The sequence below is a fragment of the Glycine soja genome, chromosome 1, assembly GCF_004193775.1.
Source record: "Glycine soja cultivar W05 chromosome 1, ASM419377v2, whole genome shotgun sequence".
Taxonomy (NCBI): domain Eukaryota; kingdom Viridiplantae; phylum Streptophyta; class Magnoliopsida; order Fabales; family Fabaceae; genus Glycine; species Glycine soja.
The window spans coordinates 52,696,095-52,713,088 of record NC_041002.1 but is presented as its reverse complement, the minus strand read 5'-3'; the positions used below and the strand labels follow the sequence as shown (position 1 = coordinate 52,713,088).

The following is a 16,994-nucleotide window of genomic DNA, read 5'->3' as shown; positions in this document are numbered from 1 at the left end:
AGCTTTTCATATTAATAATTTTTTGTTATTATAGTAAACTATTTTATTTAGTTTGATTTTTGCTGTATGAGATACCGTATTTAAAACTTGACAATATTTCGAATAGGAATATTTCTAAAAAGAAGTGGGAAACAGAAATATTACTTTTAGTTGTAAAAAAATCATACAAATTACATGCAGAATTTTACTTATAAAAATATTTTCAATTTTTTTAATAAATAACAAAATTATATTCTTATCGAATTTGGAATTATTTTTTCCTCTCCCAATAAAATAGACATATTTAATGCCTTATGTGTGAACATGTGATTTGGTGATTGTGAACATGCTGACTTGCCGGAAAAAATAATATTAAAGAATGAAACACGAGGTGCATGCTTCGTGGTTATTGAGTTGTTTTTGTTGAACATTTGTCGTTACCACACACAAACTTAAAACATCAGTCAGTTAAATAGTTTTATTCTTTGTGCTGATTGGACTTTATAGCAATTGCCCAATTCCCCAATACGATTTATATATCCGTACACTTTTTACACTGTATAAAACAGAATGCAACTTTTCGTTAATGAAAAATTGAAAATATATTTAAAGATTAAGTTTTTGTCATGTTAAATCAATTTATAAGTTTCTTTAGCATTATTAAATATTTATTTAAGTTCCTGTATCAAAAAATTAATTAAGACATTGTATTTAAATCTTCAAAATGCAACCAAAAAGAAAAAAAATCAAAAACACCATCATTGAATTCCTGTTAAATATTTTTAAAGAAAATGTTTGATACACACCTTAAATATTATCCAACACATCTAGAGAGAATGAAAAAAGAAATATATATATATATATGAATGAAAAAGTTTGTGATGTTATATAAAGAGATAAAAAAAATGAGAGATATTAATGAAATATTTAAAAGAAAAGAAAATTCATCTATCATTATTCGAATTTTAACGTGTTGCTCTGAATTAATGAAAATGTTAGGTATCATAGACTCATAGGGGTTTATTATAATTATTACGTGCCATTTGATGAAGGACCAACAGAGTATGTACAACTCATATTGCGCTAGCATCATTGCTGTGGAGCACCACCAGAGGGCTAGAAAGTCTTCTGCATCCATATCAGTCAGTATCATACTCTGATTTCTTGCACTTAAAAAGTAGTTTTCTTTCTTTATCGTTCACCATATAAATTTTGTCATATGTGTGTTCCCATAGCACTCTGTTGCTTTGTAACTTATCATCTACTCATCACAAATAAAAAAAAACATAAATTAATATTGAGAAGCCACCTACACTTAACAAGCACCATAAATTGAAGTTTCGTAACATTAGGGTTTAGGGATATATGGTGCTGCTGCAATGGAGTTCAAGAAATTCATTTACAGTAATATGTCTTTAATATTTGACTAAGAGATTTAATGATATTAATTTCTAACGATTTAGTCATTTTATTTTTTTTATAAAATTATGAGGACTTTGTTATATTTTTTTTATAAACAATAAGAATTAATTAAAAATAAGATTGAAATTATAAGTACTTAAGAAGATTAAATATATTTCATATTTTTTATTAATTAGTGTCTACTCGTGTATTGTTTAATCATTAAAAAATATAATTAAGTAATACACCATAAATCTTTTATATATATATATATATATATAGATATATATATATATATATATATTATCGTGTATTAGTATCTAATATAATTTTTAAAACTAGTTTACCTTATTTGATGAGACCTTCCTTCAACATGGACACCCTTGCAATAAAAATCTATCAATTAAAACTTAAAAATCACATGTTAAAAAACTATTGATAGTTAAACGTGTTTCCTTAATATAATTTCTATGCAATAAAAATTGATCCATTAACATAAATATTATGATTTTACGTATGGTATTTCAATGATATAATTAATATTTTATACTGTTAAATAAATATATAACTATTAACAAATAATTTTATTAATATAAAAGTTGTCTGGTAGGGTCAACGAATCTTGAAGCTTATACTTTCTACTTTCTATTATAATTTTTTAAACTAGTTTTATTCATTTATTTCTTATAATTTTCAAACTTTATCACTTTTAGTTCCTACAATAAATAGATTTTTTAATCCCTAAATTTTATAAAATATATTTTTTAGTTTTAAAGTTTATATTTTAATTCTAAAAAAATTTACTTAATAATTATAATAACTAAAAGAGATAAATTTAAAAATTATAAGAATTAAACATATTTACCGTAAAATTTGACCAGACAAAGAAGAAACTATATACACGCAAAATTATCACTCTATCTCTTCGAAATAAATATCATCTTAAGATATTATACATAAATAAATAAAAAATAAATAAATAAAATAGTAATTTTATAAAATAAATAATAATACTAATATTATATTCAAAATTTAAAGTGATATTTATTAAAAAATATCTGTAAAAAATGAAAATTAATGTTATATTAAACAATTAAATACAATATTTATTTTAAAATATTTTTTTTTAAAATACAACACTTATTTCAAGAAAAAGGAAATATTTTATAATTAATGCATACCTAATCATGGTAAAATAATTGCATCGCAACTATATATATGACGAATAAAGGTACACGAAAATGTATCAGTTTTGTCCCTTGCTCTTGTTCTCTGATTGGCCTAGCCAGTAGTAGCCAATTTGTTGGAGCTGGTTGGGAATGGCGTCGAAACCGAAATCAAATGGAAATTCCAAATGCAACAAAGGATTCGCTGACAGCTATATGCTGTTGAATCCTGAAGACGCTCATTTCTTCGATCTTGTTCATGTGCTGTATTCCCGTAACTTGGGAAACCGAAAATTTGTGGACAGCAATGCTGAGGGATCTTATGAGGGAAGCTTCCGCCAAAGATGGCTTATATTCGTCTCTGTGGTGCTCCAGAAGCTTCTGTTGCTCATCGCTAAGCCACTTTCGTTCTTTGGCTCTTGCGTTGAGTTCTTCATCAACCTCCTTGTCCTCAACGGTGGCTTCATCATGATCGTTATTAACTTCCTCACAGGTTATTTCAATTTCTTATTGCATAGATCTGAGTTTTTTATTTTATTTATTTATTGATTTTACACTTGCTTCTGTTGTGTGTGTTTACCTACCTAGCTATAGTACATGAGATCCATCTGTTTCATGTTCATCCACTGTTTTATGCTAAGCCAAACTTATTAATCTAGCTCTTCTTCCTTTTTTGTGGGTGAAAAGTTCGTGGAAATCTACGTGCATCCATCTATATATCATTTTTCTTTATGTTAAAAAAATTCAAAAGAAGAAAGAGGAAAGTAAATAATCCCAAGTGCTTTTTACAAGAGTCGTACCTCATGATCAATTATTCAGATTCTCCATAAAGCGACTTCAAATCTCATCCATGGTCCTTTTCTTAGTGATGTTCATCACTCATTATATCTCATTGATTTTTCTTGGTCTTAAATTAATTTTGATGTGTTGGAGTTTAGAAATTAAACTTAATGTCTTTTTAAGACGAGTTTGAGTAGCAGTAAAAAAAGAGAAGACAGAGTTTGGGTCATATCTAATATCATTAGACGTTTTAACCAAATTCAATATCTAATCTTATTTTAAAAATATAACTTTTTAAAATAATTATTATTGATAATAAAATTTTCTTACCTATTAAGTAATGTTGTATATAACAATACAAAATTATATTATACCAAAATAATAGCGCATCCATTGACCGTGTATACTGTATAATCAATCACAAATCACAATACATAATAAGTTTACAGATTTTTATCATGACTATTTTAAAATGTTATATAAAGGTAATTTTTTATTAATTGATAGTGTAAAATTATTTTTTATTGTTAATGTGATCACTAATTTCATATCATATTTATATATTTTTATTTTATTTTATAGCATATTTGTTGGAAATAATCCTTAATTGAAATCTTAACATTGCTTTTAATTCTATAATTTTGTAGTGTATAACATTAAAATTGATATACTATGTCTATAAATTAAGTCGATTTAATCCTATCCTGTATGTTTTAGATCCTTATAAGGTTAAATCCAAGTGTGAATAAATGATATTATAAAAATTTTGAATGGAATTGAAATACCCCGACCTTTCCCTTGCATAAATAGACACATATCTCTTTCGAACCCAATTGTTCAACTTCAACCTCCAACCTCCTTTTCCAAGTTCACGCGCACGCTTATTACGCAGGCCCATGAGTTTGATTTTTAGTGATATGGAGTATAATTTTTTTAGGGGTTTAATTATTTTTTTATTTTTTTAGTTCAGGTAATTTACGATTTTTTTATAGCTTTTATTCAAATCTAATAATTAAAATTAATTACAATCTTTAGTAAAAATAATTTTAATAAGACTTTATTCACTTTTTAAGCTAAACTTTAAATTAATCAAGATTTCATTCTCATGAATAACCAGAGAATTGAGGCCAAAATTAAGTTCTTATTTTGTTAAAGTAATTGCTAGAAATCTCTTTTTTATATTTTTTTAAACTCAAATATTTAGGATTTGTACTTTATACTATGAGTCATGATACATTAAGGAATTTATTAAAGAAGATAATATTAAAGAATTTTTATTTATTATGTATGTCTTTCGTCTCAATTACTATAGTATTTTAATTTTTTTATATTATATAACTGAGATGTAATAATTATTTATTTATTGTGTTTTTAATCAATTAGTTTTTTAAAATCATTTTTCCTTTTTTAAAAATTTATTTTAAGACTACTAATTAATTTTCTCAATTTTTAATTAATGTATATAAATGAAAAAAAATAAACTTTAGAAAAATTTATAACATATTCAAGTGTCTTAAACTTGTAATTTATTTAAGTACCTATATAACTAAAAAATTATATCATAATATTTTTTAATTTTATTAATTTTCTTTATTTATATTATTTTTAAATCTTAAAAAATTATTTTTTTCTTAAAAGAATCACGTTGAGACCCAAATTCTCAACGGATTTTTAAAAAATTAAAAAAATATATAATATAAATTTAGGTTTCTTCAACTCAAATTTACACTGAATAATAAATATGTATATTTTGGTAAAAAAAAATGAAGAGATATGTATGTTTTGATATTTAATTAATTTTTTATGTATTTTGGGAGAAAAATTCTATAAATTCATACTCCATATACTCATAAATAATAGAGTACTTAGTAATAATTTTTTGAGGAAAAGAATCTATAAACACCGGCTAAAAGCTAATTGATGATATGACATCACCTTATAAAAAGTAAAGATTTTGTTCTGAAAAAGACTTCTTTGCATCGGAGATAAACTCATTCATGACATTTAAATGAAGTATAATGTATAATCTTTTTTTCTAGGTCAAAATATTGGTTATTTATCATGCATGGTTTGCTAAGCATATCACTTTGGATGTTTATTTGAGACATTAATGCGTATTAAACTGTTATACCGTATCCTAAGAATTTTGGGATGTGATTGTGGGTATCTAGTTAATTTTGATTTGTGATTAGATAGGCAAATCACTAAACATTAATTGAATTAGACAAAGGTTCATTTTGATTGAGGGATCAAAATGGGGATGTTAATTATGATTGGATATACGGATCACTCAACATTAATTAAATTAGACCAAAGCTCATTTTGATTGAGGGGATCAAAATGGAATCTGGAGGTTACAATACTAAAATAAAGAAAATATTTTTTTTAGTTTTTGTTAAATTATTTTATTTTTAATTATTATTTTTAAATTACCTGCTACACTCATCATTCTTTTTTAGGTCTTCATATTAAATTAATTAGGTTATATTATTACAAATTTAATCTAATATGTTAAAAAAATTGAACAGACGAGCATGGTGTTCTCCACTAGAATTAATGAAGTGTTTGATATACTCCTTTTTCAATGACTAACCAAATGCACTTATCGGTAGTGAGTATCGGAATTGCTATGTTTGATTGAGATAGCCAGGTAGCTAGTACAAATTTTACTTAATATTTTTGTCTCTTAAAAATTTAATCAGTTTTTTGAATTTACACTATTTATTTTTTTCATTTTTAAATCTTAACCGTTACTACAAAATTGTACATTAAAGTAAGTAAAGATTAAACTAACAAATATCTGTAGTACCTAAAGCATATTCACTTCAAACAAAAATTATATGATAATGATTTAATATTAGATTAACCTCTGTTAGTATAAGTTTTATGTTTAACAAAAAAAATATGTTTATATAAACATTGTTGGTTTATAGTAATGGTAAAATACATTATAATAATAGACTCTTCCCTTGAAATAGAATATTAATAATATTAATATGTACTAATTGTTTTTACGAAATAACATGTTCCATTTATACATCAAATGTTTGTATAATAATGTAGTACAACATTAATATAAAACTATTCTGGTAGTTTTTTTATACCATGATATTTAGTATAAAGCATTTATTAATTTTATGATCATTAATCTCTATAAGAAAACTTGACTTATTATTTAGTGGAGTCTTTTTTCTAATAATATTTTTTCTCTCTCTATATATAGTAAACAAGAAATTTTTAATTATTAAAAATTTCACATCAACTAATAATATAATTAAATTAATTAGTGTAATTAATAGGTAGCTAAGAAATAACTCTCACTTTACAAACTAATTTTACAATATAGAATTTGACTCTTAACCTGCATTCTAATACCAACACTTGACTTTTTGTTTATTTGTTAGTCAGGCACTTTTTTAAAAGTGATTTGAGCCTTTTCTAAAAAAAAAAAAAAGTTGCTCTAGGTATTGTTATTATTTACGTACCATTTAACCTTAAGCACTAATCAAAGATATATAGTTGATTTCTACAACTTACGTGATATGGTGATGACATATATATCCTGTATTACTCATGTTATGATTGATATTCACATTGTTTGATCTTTTAAATTCTAATTGCATAGATCTGAACTTTTTAAACATTCATTAATCAAAATCAAAGTATTCACTAAAAGCATTCATTAATCAAAATCAAAATATTCAACAATCATGAACTTTTTAGACATTGCATTTTTACGCGGTTGAATGAAAATATTCATTTCAAAATCATAGCTGTGCGAAACTTTCTAATCAAGCAAACATAAGTATGAATTATCCATTTAAAGAGAATTACATTCCTTTCATATCAAATCTAATTATTTAATTAATGTAAGCAAAACAGGTCACCTGGTCGTCCCCGATCGTAATGCACCAAATTATTTGTCTTGCATCGGAAATTTGGACGCGAGAGTAAAGTTGGATGCCATCACGCGTGATGACTGCAGGTACTATGTTTCATTAGCTATGATGGCTTCAAAGGCATCCTATGAGAATGCAGCTTACCTTAAATCTCTAATAAAAAACCACTGGAAGGTAAAATAATTAATTTATTTTGTTTTGACATTTTCCGTTTCCTCAGTTTAATCAATTTTTTTTGGTACTTCCCTAATTAATTTTGTTTTGAGATCTGTGATCTTACAGATGGAATTCGTGAGATTTTTTGATTGCTGGAATGGTAAGAACTAAAAATAAGCAAACCTCATCTGCATGCATGTGTTCATGTATAATTATAATAATTTTCAGTGAATATTTGAGTGTTAAAAATGTTAGAACATGTTCACTCTTTATATTACAAAGCTTCTGTGGAAGAATAATCATGAAGGAAAAATGTGCTTTAGGCCTCTCAATCTTGGGTCAAAATTAATTTTAATCTCTATATTTTAAAAATATTATTTATAATTAGTAAAATTCGTCCTCTCTATGAAATTCAGGATATGAGGATGAGAGACGAAACTATTATTACAGAAAATATGAGAATCAAAATTGTTGTTTTTAAATTATAGGAACTAAGATCAAATTTGGCTTAAAATCTAGAAATGTAAAACACATTTTACCCTTAACTGAATGATGATCATTAATTTTCTTTTTCAACGTTTCCTTTCACACGCCAGATTTTCAAGAAAAGGCCACAACCCAAGTCTTGATTGTTTTGGACAAGCATGAGAACCGCGATACTTATGTGGTAGCTTTCCGAGGAACGGAACCCTTTGATGCAGATGCATGGTGCACTGACCTTGACATCTCATGGTACGGGATTCCCGGCATTGGAAAAATGCATGGTGGCTTCATGAAAGCCTTAGGGCTACAGAAAAATGTGGGGTGGCCTAAGGAGATTCAAAGGGATGAAAATCTTCCCCCGTTGGCCTACTATGTTATTAGGGACATTCTAAGGAAAGGTTTGAGTGAAAATCCTAATGCAAAGTTTATCATTACGGGTCATAGTTTGGGTGGAGCACTCGCAATCTTGTACCCTACGATCATGTTCTTGCATGATGAGAAGTTGCTGATTGAGAGGTTGGAAGGGATCTACACGTTTGGGCAACCAAGAGTTGGAGATGAAGCATATGCACAGTATATGAGACAAAAATTGAGGGAAAATTCTATCAGGTATTGCAGGTTTGTTTATTGCAATGACATAGTTCCGAGGTTGCCCTATGATGATAAGGACTTGCTCTTCAAGCACTTTGGGATCTGCCTTTTCTTTAACAGGCGCTATGAACTCAGGGTACGTATGTTTGTCCATTTTAAATTAAACTTCATTTGATTTAAGTGCTGATCATCAAATCACGTATGTGGCTTTGTGCATTTGAATATCTTTAACTAGAGGACAAGATATTGTTTTATAAGTATTTTTCAATAAAATAGAACAAATATTTACAATTAGGTCAATGAGAATATAACACATGCAGTATTTGTTACATGAACATTGTGTATATAGGAGTAGAAATAGGTCGGGATAAACAAGACTTTACTTAGTCGTAACTTGTTTAAAAAAATTCAACGCTTTACTTCTCTATATTCTGCTAACTTCATTCTTTATATTTTCCTTAAACAATGAAATTAATTTATTGCAGATTCTCGAAGAAGAGCCGAATAAGAACTATTTCTCGCCATGGTGTGTGATACCCATGATGTTCAATGCTGTTTTGGAACTAATAAGGAGCTTTACCATAGCGTACAAAAATGGACCTCACTATAGAGAAGGATGGTTTCTCTTTAGTTTCAGGTTGGTTGGTCTGCTGATTCCTGGCTTACCTGCTCACGGTCCACAAGATTATATTAATTCCACTCTTCTGGGATCAATTGAAAAACATTTTAAAGCAGATTGATGTGTCCGTATACATGATCATTCCATACCACTACGTACATGTGTATGGTCATGCAGACTAAAATTTACATAATCAAGATTTTTAGTTTTAGAAAAAATGGTAATAACACTTGATTATGTATCATGTGAAGAATAGTTATGTATCATAATGATCATGAATAATATAACAGTTTGTCGTCAGTACGAGTTATTGTATAGTAATTAATAAGCTAGGTTTAAAGTTGTTTCCTTTGGTGCATGGATTTATCATTAATGAGATCAATGTGAAGTTTGTTTATTTCACGGCTGGAATCGATCGACCAAAATTGCTAACCAGCATTTGCTTGTGACATTCAGTTGGATATTATTGTCAATTTTTTTGTCAAAAAATTCACACGGTGAACGAGTAATTTGAACTTCTCGGCTAAATGAAAAATATTATAATAGTCATTCTAATAAATAATCAACCGCATTATTTCCTACAGAAGTCCATGCTAGTAACTTTTCTGTCAATTTTCCTCTTCCATTTACATGACTTTTTTTGTCCACATATACAATTCTTTTGTCCATTTTGCATGAGGGTCTCATTTTTTGGAGCGTTTGATATAAAGCTTCTGGACTAAAATGTGTTCTGTTTTTTGATCTTAATGAACATTCAAATATGTGGTATATCTCCAGTATGTGTTTGATACACTGTTAGACCGATTTAACAACTAGTAACATGCCTTCTTAAACACTTTTGTCGTCGTGTCCTAACTTGCTGGTAATGATTTTTCTTTTTAGAATGCTCATAATTTTGATTGCCTATGTAAGCAAAATTTCCTTTATATCTGTCAGCATTCATTTATCGTTATCAGCAGTTATCGTTTTTAATTTATATCTGTCAACATTCATTTATCGTTATCTGCAGTTATCGTTTTTAATTTAATATCTGCAATTAATTCTCATGATCAATTTATGTTCTCCCCAAAGTAAATAAATGAAAATTTTGATACAGTCATCATTTCTAACACAAACACTCTTATTGACCATGTTTTTTACACACAAACAAGTAAAATTTGGTACACCCCTTAAAGTACAACAACATCAACAAAACCACTTTTTCTTTGAGCAAATTCCAAAACTAGGTATGAAGGTAACCTACAAAATGTGAAGACGATGATAATGGTTGGCCTAGACCGGCAACCTTGTACTCTGCGTCCTGTAACCATCAATCAATTGCTTGATTGTATCTGAAATTGCACGGACAACCAATGCATAGAGCAATTGATAACAATAATAAGCAGACAAAACAAAAATGCCAACCCATGACATGACACTAAGCCAAGCAAGGAGTGGAGATATAATGGTCATAACCAAAACTGAAGAAACACTTGCAATCACCATCATGATGCAGACTAAGATTATGAGGAAGATCCTACTACGCTGTGGAAGCATTGTTCCCACCAGCCACAGTGAGAAGTACAGCACAATCATCAAAACCAAAAGCATCGTGACATTGGAGTGTGCTATGAATAAAGCTTCTCCCATTGGTGTGGTCTTGAAGGCAATGACACCAAACAACCACTTGAAGAATTTGTCAAGTATCTCTTGTGACTCCCTGAACCAATTCACCTCTTTCTCCCTAAAGTATCAAAGCAAAATGCATGTTAGAATAGAACGGAGGAATTCGAAATAGTTATGAACTGCTTACCTCGTTGGAATTGGATTTCTGGGACTAGAATTCATAGAATTCGTGTGTGCCATCCTTTCTCTACTCCTCTAAAGAAGAAAATGTGATAGAGCCGATTGCACAGAGGAGATTGTATTCATATAGACTTGGCAGGTGTATTGTCATAACGGGGATTTTCATATGCTTTGAGAACTTTGATGCGAGGAAGTGTTAAAATTAGTATTTATAGAAGAATATAGTTTATGAAACAGAGTCAGAGAGGAGCTCTTAAAAAGTTTGAAATTGCGTGCGAAAACTTCAGCTACTGCACCTTTAATGGAACGTATTAAACGTATAGTACGTATTTAATCAAGGTGTCATATTGGGGTCCACTTTATCTGTTAAATAGAAAAAATAAAGAATAAGAATCTGCCGAAAGAAAAGTAAGAAAAATTGAGAAATAGCAATATAGTAGCACAATATTGTTAGAATTTATTAAAAATAATTAATTTTTAATAAATTTAGAAGAAAAAAACATTAATCGAGAAATAAAATTGATCAAATGATTTTTAATAAATGTTTTTCTCTCTTAAATTTATTAAAAATTGATGATTTTTGATAAATTCGAACGAATTATAGGAAGAATATCAAAAAAAGAGTGTGAATGTCCTAACACTCCTCTTGTGTTTATAATGGTCCAATGGAAGGAACTTGTGTTTGGCACCTTCAAATTTCGCTTGTTATATTGACTTTTACCCGAATTATACTTGCAAGTATTGAACGTGAATGAAACAACATTGAGCAATTGAATTGGACACGTACGTCCAAATGGAAACCTCACAAGATTTGCAGTCATTTTCAATAGTGAGACTGAGAACTATTAAGTTAACACACTAGATGAATAAAACCTTTTTATAGTTTGGTAATCTTATAATAAGACATTTATTTATATTTTTAAAAAGTTTATTATGTCAAAATGAATTAATTTAATAACATATTAAATTGCTTTAAAATTTTATAAAATTTGTAGACTTGGTATAATAAATAAGAACTTTTAATTTAATGGTTAGATTGATGAAGTTTAGATATTAAACCACCTCTATGTAATTTTTAATAGATGATTAAACCATGCATAACAGACACACTGACAAAAACTAATAAAGGTATTTTTTTTGTATTATATTCCTTGAAATGTGACCCGTCTACAAACCGTTTTTAATATTCATTTTATTACAAATTATATTATATGTTATTTAGAATATTTATTACCTTACCTTCAAAAAAAATTATTTATTACCTTAAGAAAATAAAAAATATGTAATAGTTTTTCAAGAATAATCTTATTTATTAATATTATAACTAAATTTTTAATAAAGTTATGATTATATTTTAATTTTTAATATTATTTTAAAGGAAAAGGAAATATTTATGAAACAGTTTGGTTAATTAGTCGGTTCAATATTAAACCCGGGTCCGGCCCAGCCCAATAGATAGATGCGAATATGCGATATTGCGAAGTGGGCATTTATTGATGGCCCAGTAAACGAGAGAGAGAGTAGAAGGCCGAAAACACGGAGCGAAAAAGCGTCACGAGCGAGAGAGGAAGGAAGAGAAGAGAAGAGAGATAGGGAGAGCGAGCGTGAGAGGAAGATCTTCGATTTAGGGTTTTCAATTTCGTATTCAGCAAGGTCAGTGAGCGCCTAATTCACTGAATTTCTTTCAATTCTTAATCATTTTTTTGTTTTCTGTTACAGTAGAATACCAACCCCCAAAAGCTGTTTTTCATTTGGTAGTAGTACTAGTATATGATGATGATGATGATGATGATGATGACGATATTTGTGTGTGAGAAAGAAGTGTGCTTGTTGTGTGCAGGCGGCGAGTGTGAGATTTTTAGAGAGAGAGAGGTGAGGACGCTGAGTGCTCTGCTGAGAGATTCCATAACCCCAAGAGGAAGAGGAGGAGGAGAAGGTGGATAGATTTTTTTTCCTTTTTTTTTGTGCTGTTTATTTATCCTCAGAGCGGTGGATAGGGATTTTTCACTCTGCAGCGTTCCGTTCCATTGTGATTTGTTGAAGTTTCTGATGGAGCAGCGAAAGCTTGTGGTCAGTCATGCACGTTCAATTTGTTAATATTTTTTTATATGCTTTCACTTGTCAATTGCATTTATCAAAATTTCGACACCGGTTGATTTCGTTTTTCGCAATTGGTGTGCGGATAATTGCACATTAGGTTTTGGGGATTCCGTGGGATATCGATACTGAGGGATTAAGGGAATATATGAGCAAGTTTGGTGAGCTGGAAGATTGCATTGTCATGAAGGTTAGCCGTTGCTTTCCATTTGTCTGTTAAGTGTTGTTATTTTTCATGTGATAAAAATGCTTTTCTACCATGTCGATAATAAATTATAATATTTGATATGTATATGTATTCTGTATATTCCAATTATCCGTTTGTAATTTAACTCAATCCCCCATCTGTACTCCTATTTGTATGGAATTTAATAAAAAGTACTTGCTGCTTGCTACTTTTCAAGAAGAGAAATTAAGTAGGCCGAGGGGGTGAGTTTCCCATGTAACCTAAGATGTTTATGTTTATGAATCCATTTAGAGTAAACATCCATATCGGTATTTAAAGATACAATTAGTTTAGTTTTCTAATACTATTAAATACATCAAAATGGTCCTTCATTGTCAAAATTTGATTTCAAATGGTTATGGTCTCTTTTTTCTTCTCTTTCTCCTTATGACTGATTATGAAGGAAATACCTTGTGTACTATCTTTTATAGTTCATTATTCATGGCTTATTTATCGTAAGTTTGGGTGAGAAAAAAGTAACATGCTTGGTCTTGGTGCTACAAGCACAGAGAAAACAAGAGGAGAAATATCAAGCTGGTTATGCTTTAATACTTCTGGTGAATGTGAAATATGATTGTCTTGTACAGGGTTATGTTAGATTGCCCGTACACTATTAAGTTTTCTGGAGGCACATTTTAATCCACTTTATTTATTTTAGGAGCGGTCAACTGGACGGTCTCGTGGTTTTGGATATGTTACATTTGCTTCAGTGGATGATGCTAAGGTAATTAGTTCCTCTCATCTTTCAAATGCTCATTTGATACACCCCTATATCATTTCTATATGCTATATCATGATTTTGATGACTATCTGGCTGCAGGAAGTACTATCAAGTGAGCATATTCTTGGTAATAGGACGCTGGAAGTCAAAGTGGCAACACCAAAGGTTATAACCAAATTTTTGTTTGAAACTTGAAATCTGGTCTGCTTTGTAGCTGGTTTAGCTTTTATGTACAATAAAATAGCCATATATTTTGATTGTACTATTTATTCTGTAATGCTTTCATATTAAAGGAGGAAATGAGGGCACCGGTCAAAAAAGTTACTAGAATATTTGTAGCCAGGATTCCACAATCAGTAACAGAAGCTACTTTCAGAAGGTATACGAGTATGTAGTATCTTCATTACAATAATCCACACTGAGGTTTTCTTTTTTTTTCCTTTAGTAATATTTTCTTATATTGAATGTATACGATGAAGTTTGTATGGTAGTCTCATAACCTTATATTTTTCTTTTTCTTGCAGTCATTTTGAGAAATATGGTGAAATAACAGATTTGTACATGCCAAAGGTTCTTTCCTCCCTGTGATTGTTATTCATGCTGAATTTAATATGCTCGCTGTTGAATTCACATTTAGTTGTATAAATAATTTGTCAAAACTTATGCATGCTATACACTTTTTAATTATCGATAATTTACCATTTTTCCCAACAGGATCAAGGCTCCAAAATGCATCGTGGAATTGGTTTCATCACTTTTGCTAGTGCAGGTTGGCCATCTATATTAGCCTATGTGTTCTAATCTTAAGTTTCCATGCGTTTTAAAGTGTATGGGTGTTATATGTTAATTTTCCTTAAATTTATCTGTGTAGTCATCTGGGATCTTGGTTTCACTTGGAAAAGTGAAAATTTGACTGTACCTGCTACTTGCATTATTTTGATTTACTTCTTTGGTTCTTGGACTTCTGAAATATTGTGGAGAGGATGTCTCAATTGCTAAAAGGAAGATTTTGTCTTGCAGATTCTGTGGAGAATTTGATGTCAGAAACCCATGAACTGGGAGGTTCTGCTGTGGTGGTTGATCGAGCTACACCTAAGGCAAGAGTTTCTTTAGCTTGTCATTTTACTGTAGAATATTTTCTGGGTATTGCAGAGTAATGTGTCATGTTTAACCAAGACTTGTTTTAATCAAATTAATTAAATCTTACTACTGGATTTCATTTCCCTACACATGTGCATTGTTTAATGATTAAAGAATATCTTAATATTTATATTTGTCCTTATCCTTTTAGACTTTAGTGATTGTATATTCCTTTTTTTAGGATGATGACTTTAAGCCAATTGGCAGAATGCCGCTGCCGCCGCCAACACAAGGAGGATATGGCGCATACAATGCTTATATTTCAGCAGCCACTAGATATGCAGCACTTGGTGCTCCTACTTTGTATGACCAACCTGGCCCAATTTATGGAAGTAAGCATCAAGCACCAGTGTTCAATTAAAGTGACTTATGTTGCATCATATTGACTAGTGACTACCCTATTTTGTGAATTAGGAGGAGACCCTTCTCGGAGAACTAGTAAGAAAATTTTTGTTGGCCGTCTTCCCCCAGAAGCAACTTCTGATGATCTTCGTCAATATTTTGGAAGATTTGGTCGTATATTAGATGTTTATGTTCCAAGGGTAAGATATTAAAAAAAATGCATATACTAGTGTTGTGAAAGCTGAATAACTTAGTTTTTTTTTTGGGTAGGATCCTAAGAGAACAGGTCATAGAGGTTTTGGATTTGTTACTTTTGCTGAAGATGGTGTAGCAGATCGCGTCTCTCGAAGGTCTCATGAGATTTGTGGACATCAGGTACGATGATTTAAATTTGCTGCTAACTTTTTTTTACTACCCTACTTTCATCGATTATAAGTTTTCTGTTTGTCCATTTTTCTGTAATTAAGATTTAAATGTATAGATGTGGTGGTGGACGGGGATCTGTGTGGGTATGAGGTGGAGATTAACTCCCCCTTATTTAAAAAGCCCATTCCTGGTTCGAGCATATGTTATTATTCAAATAGCCTCACTAGATTTTAGCAGCTTAACTAGTTGGTTCCTTCAAATCAGGAGAGAACGAGTCTTTAGAAGTGTGAATTTGTGGTTCTGTTATTACCTACAGAGATCTATGATATTACATCACTGTCTACAGTAATTACATATCTGCATAGTAGACCTATATAATTCGTGTAAAGGGTGAATTCCTTGTGACGTGTCATCATGCTGTGAATGTCAAGATAATTTGATTATATTTTTTTTGGTTTAAATATGATTTGATTAATTAACAGCTTGCACCTGCAGGTGGCAATAGATTCGGCTACTCCTGTTGATGATGCAGGGCCCAGTGGGAATTTTATGATGAATAGTATGGAATCTTTTGGGGGATATGGTGGTCCTGTGCGATCTTATGGGAGGATGTATGGTAGCTTAGACTTTGATGATGTGAGTATATACATACTAATGATTTTATGATCAATATAATAGGGAAATGGAATTTGGACAATTTGTCAAGAATTTGAACTACTTAGCAAGTATCTGAATATGAAATATTTTAGTTTTCTCAGTCTAAAAACACCGTTAATCAGTGGTTGTATTGGTGCTCCTAGGGTGTAATCACATGCATTGAAACATTGAAGTATTGAATCTAGTTTCATGTTTTCAGCTTTTGAGTATACATTATTTTCTTTTGCAGTGGGGTTATGGAATTGGGAGACCATCAAGAGCAGATTGGAGGTATAGACCATACTAGTAGGACACAACTTATTGGTGCCAGCGAACTGTGGTGCAGTTGTTTAACTATGATTTTTAAAGTTTGTAAGAACTATAGATTGGATTTTATTTTATCCATCGTAAACCAGAAATACTTTTTTCTTTGAACATATTGTTATCTTGTATCCATTTGTACTAGTGCAGATGATGGAAATATGATATATTCTAGAACGACAATGTTACATTTCGTGCTATGAATTGTTCATTGTGTATTGTCAGTGGAGGTGATGCTGATGCATAATCCAGAATAAATTAGTCATATATGCTCTTTTATATTTGC

At 29.9% G+C, this 16,994-nt stretch overlaps 3 protein-coding genes across 3 annotated transcripts; 2 read left to right on the top strand and 1 right to left on the bottom strand.

Moving 5' to 3' along the window:
* Nucleotides 1–2,623: 2,623 nt before the first annotated feature.
* Nucleotides 2,624–9,485, top strand: LOC114421724. The gene is made up of 5 exons (XM_028387789.1): nt 2,624–3,039; nt 7,209–7,399; nt 7,508–7,541; nt 7,978–8,591; nt 8,941–9,485. The coding sequence occupies exons 1-5, from the start codon at nt 2,700–2,702 to the stop codon at nt 9,193–9,195; spliced, it is 1,434 nt and encodes a 477-aa protein (XP_028243590.1). The 5' UTR covers nt 2,624–2,699; the 3' UTR covers nt 9,196–9,485.
* A 688-nt stretch (nt 9,486–10,173) lies between these two features.
* On the bottom strand, nt 10,174–11,025 carry LOC114421730. Its single transcript, XM_028387796.1, has 2 exons — nt 10,867–11,025; nt 10,174–10,797 (listed from the first exon to the last, which is right to left on the bottom strand). The coding sequence occupies exons 1-2, from the start codon at nt 10,917–10,919 to the stop codon at nt 10,347–10,349; spliced, it is 504 nt and encodes a 167-aa protein (XP_028243597.1). The 5' UTR covers nt 10,920–11,025; the 3' UTR covers nt 10,174–10,346.
* A 1,344-nt stretch (nt 11,026–12,369) lies between these two features.
* Nucleotides 12,370–16,975, top strand: LOC114421714 (DAZ-associated protein 1-like). Its single transcript, XM_028387776.1, has 14 exons — nt 12,370–12,512; nt 12,700–12,929; nt 13,057–13,146; nt 13,841–13,906; nt 14,003–14,068; nt 14,197–14,282; nt 14,428–14,473; nt 14,618–14,672; nt 14,924–15,000; nt 15,225–15,375; nt 15,458–15,585; nt 15,656–15,760; nt 16,247–16,387; nt 16,638–16,975. Exons 2-14 carry the CDS (start codon nt 12,909–12,911, stop codon nt 16,692–16,694), a joined length of 1,089 nt encoding a protein of 362 aa, XP_028243577.1. The 5' UTR covers nt 12,370–12,512; nt 12,700–12,908; the 3' UTR covers nt 16,695–16,975.
* The last annotated feature ends 19 nt before the right edge of the window (nt 16,976–16,994 follow it).

Bases quoted from the DNA above. Each gene is read 5' to 3' on its own strand.
- LOC114421714 (XM_028387776.1), top strand. From the start codon at position 12,909: ATGGAGCAGCGAAAGCTTGTG. The intron at 13,907-14,002 runs GTAATTAGTTCC...ATCTGGCTGCAG, and splicing joins CTTCAGTGGATGATGCTAAG to GAAGTACTATCAAGTGAGCA. The intron at 14,069-14,196 runs GTTATAACCAAA...TTCATATTAAAG, and splicing joins TCAAAGTGGCAACACCAAAG to GAGGAAATGAGGGCACCGGT.
- LOC114421730 (XM_028387796.1), bottom strand. From the start codon at position 10,919: ATGGCACACACGAATTCTATGAATTCTAGTCCCAGAAATCCAATTCCA. The intron at 10,798-10,866 runs GTAAGCAGTTCA...TTGATACTTTAG, and splicing joins AGAAATCCAATTCCAACGAG to GGAGAAAGAGGTGAATTGGT.
- LOC114421724 (XM_028387789.1), top strand. From the start codon at position 2,700: ATGGCGTCGAAACCGAAATCAAATGGAAATTCCAAATGCAACAAAGGA. The intron at 7,400-7,507 runs GTAAAATAATTA...GTGATCTTACAG, and splicing joins TAATAAAAAACCACTGGAAG to ATGGAATTCGTGAGATTTTT. The intron at 7,542-7,977 runs GTAAGAACTAAA...TTCACACGCCAG, and splicing joins ATTTTTTGATTGCTGGAATG to ATTTTCAAGAAAAGGCCACA.